Source organism: Aplysia californica, unplaced genomic scaffold (assembly GCF_000002075.1).
Source record: "Aplysia californica isolate F4 #8 unplaced genomic scaffold, AplCal3.0 scaffold00090, whole genome shotgun sequence".
NCBI lineage: Eukaryota > Metazoa > Mollusca > Gastropoda > Aplysiida > Aplysiidae > Aplysia > Aplysia californica.
The window spans coordinates 27,526-32,525 of NW_004797360.1; the positions used below are offsets into that span (position 1 = coordinate 27,526).

Here is a 5,000-nt window from a genome sequence, read left to right on the forward strand (position 1 = left end):
AGAGAGAGAGAGAGAGAGAGAGAGAGAGAGAGAGAGAGAGAGAGAGAGAGACATGTTGTAACTGCACGTGTTCACTATCAGCAAGTGCAAGAGAACAAAAATCCCAATTAGATAATTAAGTTCGTCTAGTCTTAACTGAATTATAAACCATGTCTTTTTATTTCTGTACAAAAGCATGGAATCACATACGTACATAGAATTAATCGTGAGGGGTAAAAGTTTGTTTATTTCGTTCAGATGTGTTTATGGATAATGATGTCATGGTACAATAAAACATAAAATATCACAAGAACACTTCTAAAACTCTGTGTATTTGAGTTACAATCAATGTGAGACTTAGATGTCAAGTTTTCAATTTTTGACCGGGGAGCGGGTGTGGGGTGTAGGGCGATATACTCGCTCGTGTAAGTACGAATTCTTTTTTTTTTACAAAAATGCTTCAGAAAACATTCAGTCTACACTGAGACATACACATTTACGTTTGCGGTGAAAAGTTCCAATTCAAAAACTGACATTGGACTAGAACCTGGAAAAGCAAAAACAATCGTTAAGCACTCTTGGTACCGATTGTAGATTATTATATCGTAATCACATTTCATACAAAAAGTAACATGTTATGAACATAGTTTTTAATAGCATAATATAACCTTTCGCATTAATGAGTTTTTCTTTGAATTCTCCCATGGATTTCTATGAGATTTACAAAAATGTTGTATGCTCAGACTTGATCTAAATAAAGGCTGAGACAACAACAAAGTGAAAAAAGTGACTTTGAAAAACTAAATGCGTTTAAAGCGTGACAACTGTGTGATTCAGAATAGTGAGCATAAAATACTATTTTTTTACAGAGGTCGAAGATTTATCATAATCTAGGAATGACTGTAAAACCTATTATGATTTTTTTTCCAAAATTTACATAACTCAACTTTCCAACAGACGCAAATGAGATGAGAAAATAACGCCATAAATATCATGGGCGACAATAACACATTGGCCTCTCTCTACTGCTACTCATCTCTCTCTCTCTCTTTCTCTTTTTTTCTCCCTCTCTCTCCATCTTTCTGACTTCCTCTCTCTCATGTCTGTCTGTCTGTCTGTCTGTCTGTCTGTCTGTCTGTCTGTCTGTCTGTCTGTCTGTCTGTCTGTCTGTTTAACTCTCCTTATCTCTTTCTCCCCCTACCTCTATCTATCTATCTATCTATCTATCTATCTATCTATCTATCTATCTATCTATCTATCTATCTATCTATCTATCTATCTATCTATCTATCTATCTATCTATTTATCTATCTATCTATCTATCCATCCATCTATCTATCTATCTATTTATCTATCTATCTATCTATCTATCGATCTATCTATCTATCTATCTATCTATCTATCTATCTATCTATCTATCTATCTATCTATCTATCTATCTAATTTTAGCACTCTAATACATCTGTAGAGTAGAAGTCGATATATCTAAAAGCATGACATTTCGTGTTACAAATCTTCCTCTGACATTCTGTTTCACCCTCCCCCCCCCCAACCCTCCCCGGAAAAAAAAATCCATGTTTTTTGCAAGATTACATTTGCACCAAACAAAGTAAAAACCATAATGCAAAAACAAATAAGCAACATATATACACGCACATACACAAGAAAGCATTGTCACATAATTCAGTTTGTACTCGGAAACAGTTTTTACCAGTTGAACCGGGGGATTTAAAACAATAATGTACAGCATGTTAATGTGAAAAATCGGAGCGAGGGAGAAGAAGAAAAAATCTAAACCTTTTGAGGTAGAAAGACGCGGAGATTCACTTTGTTCTTTTAAATTCTTTCCAGTACTAATACAAGTTTTAAAATATGTCAGATTCCAAACTTAGGACCATAATATGATCAACTGACCTGCACATTACATTATAATTTGTATGATACGCATTATAATATCAAAATGTCACAATCCTATCTCTGGATTGAGAATCTACATACCTCTCTTTTATTCTGGAAAGTAATTCCTATAATAAGAGATCCAACCTTATAAATCATTCAAAATCATGAAAAAGCCGTGTGTGTAAACAACCTCATTCTCACAGTCGAGAATAAAAATTAAGTTTGTTATTATTTTCTTTGATGTGTGGGGGTTTCATCCGTCAAATGATTGTTTCGACGGTATAAAATTCTTTCAGATGCAAATCAAACCATTCAGACACAATCCTATTGCCTCTAGAAAACAAATAAGAAATAACAGAGAGTTCTATTTTTTATATCTTAACGCTGCGATTCGGACTAGCCTACATTGTATCTGTTTGAAGATTTGAAAAATATAATTCAGAGGCATACTATAGTGGTATACTTGTTTACTTGTGTGAAGGACCGACATCACTGCACAAGGGGCATTCCTATAAACGCTCCGTCCCCTGAAGAAGCACCTCTCGAAGTGTGTAGATGCTGTGGTATAACAACCAATCAACCAAACAGTTCCGAAAGTTCTGAACCAATCATTCAAGTGACGGGCCAGTTATAATAATCAGCAAAATGTCCATAGACTCATTCCGATTGTCATTGGTTGTACACAAAATAAGCAATATTGTAATCAATTACATGTATTACAAATAATTATCGTAATACAATGTACAATGTACACAATCATGTTGATTAGGACTAGTATAATAGTGACTTGGTCGATCAGTTTCAATAACGGTATCAACATAGAAAAAATACTTGCAAAGTTCATTCGGGTACAAGTTTCCCAATACAAGGGAAGGGAGTGGGTTTTCTGGATTCAATTTTACTCGTAGTTACTAGTTCTAGCCAACCTACCTAGTGCTCAACCAGGACCATTGGTTTCTCTTCATACTTTTCATTGGTCTCTCTTCCTTTCCAGAGAAAACTATAGACTTTAGATCTCATCTGCTCCAGGGTCAGGGCTGCAGAACAGCCATAGACCACTTCTGTTTATTCAAAAGAATACCAGTTTAATCAGTTTTGCTAATGCAAATCTGTAATGGAATAAGTTCCTACTACGGCAAACCTCAACATATCACATTGTGTCACTGCGAATAGAATCTTTAGGTTTGCTACCAAAATTCGCTCTAAGCCAAAACTATATATCGATCAAGTACAAGATGAAATGCAACTTATCGGAAACGCAAATGATTTGGATAATTCATCCTCCAATACAAGATTGTGCATGATGAACGGTAGACATTCCAAAAGGAATCTTCATCAACAAAAGCATGTACAACAATACGTGTGAACCTAATGTGTTTACAACCAAACAACTCTCTCTCTCTCTCTCTCTCTCTCTCTCTCTCTCTCTATCTCTCTCTCTCTCCTTCTCTCTCCCCCCTCTCTCTTTACACACATACACACACATACACATACACACACATACACATACACACTTTCTCACTCTCCTCCCATCCTGGCTGTCTCTCTTTCTCTCTTTCTCTCTCTCGATCGCTCTCGCTCTCTCTCTCTCGCTCTTTCTCTCGCTCTCTCTTTCTCTCTCTTCCCATTGACTTTCTTTTTCCTCTCTCCCCTTCCTCTCCATTTCTCTCTCTCTCTCCCTCCTCTCTCTCTCTCTCTCTCTCTCTCTCTCTCTCTCTCTCTCTCTCTCTCTCTCTCTCTCTCTCTCTCTCTCTTTGTATGCGTAAGTGGAACATGTGCATGTTTCCAAGTACATACATTTAATTTCTCATTTGTCAAACATCATATAATACATAATTATCTTTTGGTCTCAGAAAGCATTCTCTAGTATTAAATAATTTAACACCAATTCAAGTCAACAATCGATAAATTAGCATATATATACATATTTTAGCACTGTGGAAAGTCTTCAATATTAAATAAATAACAATTTTCGAAAACAAATCATGACTGAAATAAATTCAAACGCTACTCACATAATATTTGTATCAGTTTTGAGACTAGTTCTGCTTTGTGATAACCATTTCGAGCAGATGGTGAGTTCAAAATGTATTTACTGATGGGGTGTGACGCTAGCTGATGTAACTGAAGTTTCTTGTAATATTTCCCTACGCTCACAACAATAATGGTCACTCCAGACTTCCGGAGACGCATGGCTTCCAGATTGGACGCAAGTTCTTTGTCCAAAACTGAGTCCACGAAGAGAACTACAACTTTCTTATGACTTGAGACCTCGTACTGGAACGTTGGGGGAAAGTACTTGTGGCGAGCCTTCTGCAGCAACAGGAAAATAGATGCCCGTCTAGATTCATAAGCTTCCAGACGATGTTTAAAATTCCAGCGGTCCCATTGGTTGGTAAGTTCGATGTCGTGTAGACCTGGTTCACCAAGCGCGGACGCCTCACGAAGAACCCCCACCCTCAGGTCACTACTGTTGAGACCGTTTGCTTCAGTGACGTCAGATATGACGCCGATGATGTATCGGTGATGCTGCGGCGTTAACGCGTTTGTGTCATAGACAAATACCAGGTCCATAGGAGAGCTGGGGCACTTGGTAGGAGGACGAAGTGACGAAGCCACGTCACATGTTTTGATGGCCAACAGTTCATCGATATCTCTGAGAGATTTGTAATCGTCCACACGGAGCACAAAGCGATCTGATGGTTGGCTTGCAAAGGCCATTAAATCCTCCGCTTTCGACTTGGATCCAATTCCAACTGTAAATATTCTGATTCCTTCCTCCTTAGCTCTGTCTGCTTCTTCTATCGTTGCTTTCACGGAGTCTGATTCCCCGTCAGTGAGGGCCACGATGAAGCGAGCCACGTGCGCGCTGTTTGCAGTGTGCGTATGGAAGTGGCGTCTTGCGTGATTGAGTGCCAAAGCTGTGTTGGTTTTACCTGTGATGTAAGACGCCTTTCCCAGCTTGCGTCGAATGTGCTGGTGTGTCTGAAGCTCATTCAAGGCGAGCAGGGTCATCGGTGTGTCACTGTAAGTCACCACGCCTACTCTCATCTCTGTAGGGCCCAGGAAGAACCTTGAAGTGACCTTTAAGGAAAAACAAAAGTATTATCAGATTTAGTGCG

General features: G+C 38.4%; 1 protein-coding gene across 2 annotated transcripts in view; it reads right to left on the reverse strand.

Moving 5' to 3' along the window:
• Positions 1-3,579: 3,579 nt before the first annotated feature.
• LOC101853151 (cartilage matrix protein) overlaps positions 3,580-5,000 on the reverse strand; it is a 10,445-nt gene continuing 9,024 nt past the window's right edge. For both annotated transcript variants that reach the window (XM_005094829.3, XM_005094828.3), the window contains exon 5: positions 3,580-4,962. In XM_005094829.3, the coding sequence (XP_005094886.1) occupies positions 3,886-4,962 (1,077 nt within the window). In that variant the 3' untranslated portion in view covers positions 3,580-3,885. The remainder of the gene's footprint in view (positions 4,963-5,000) is intronic.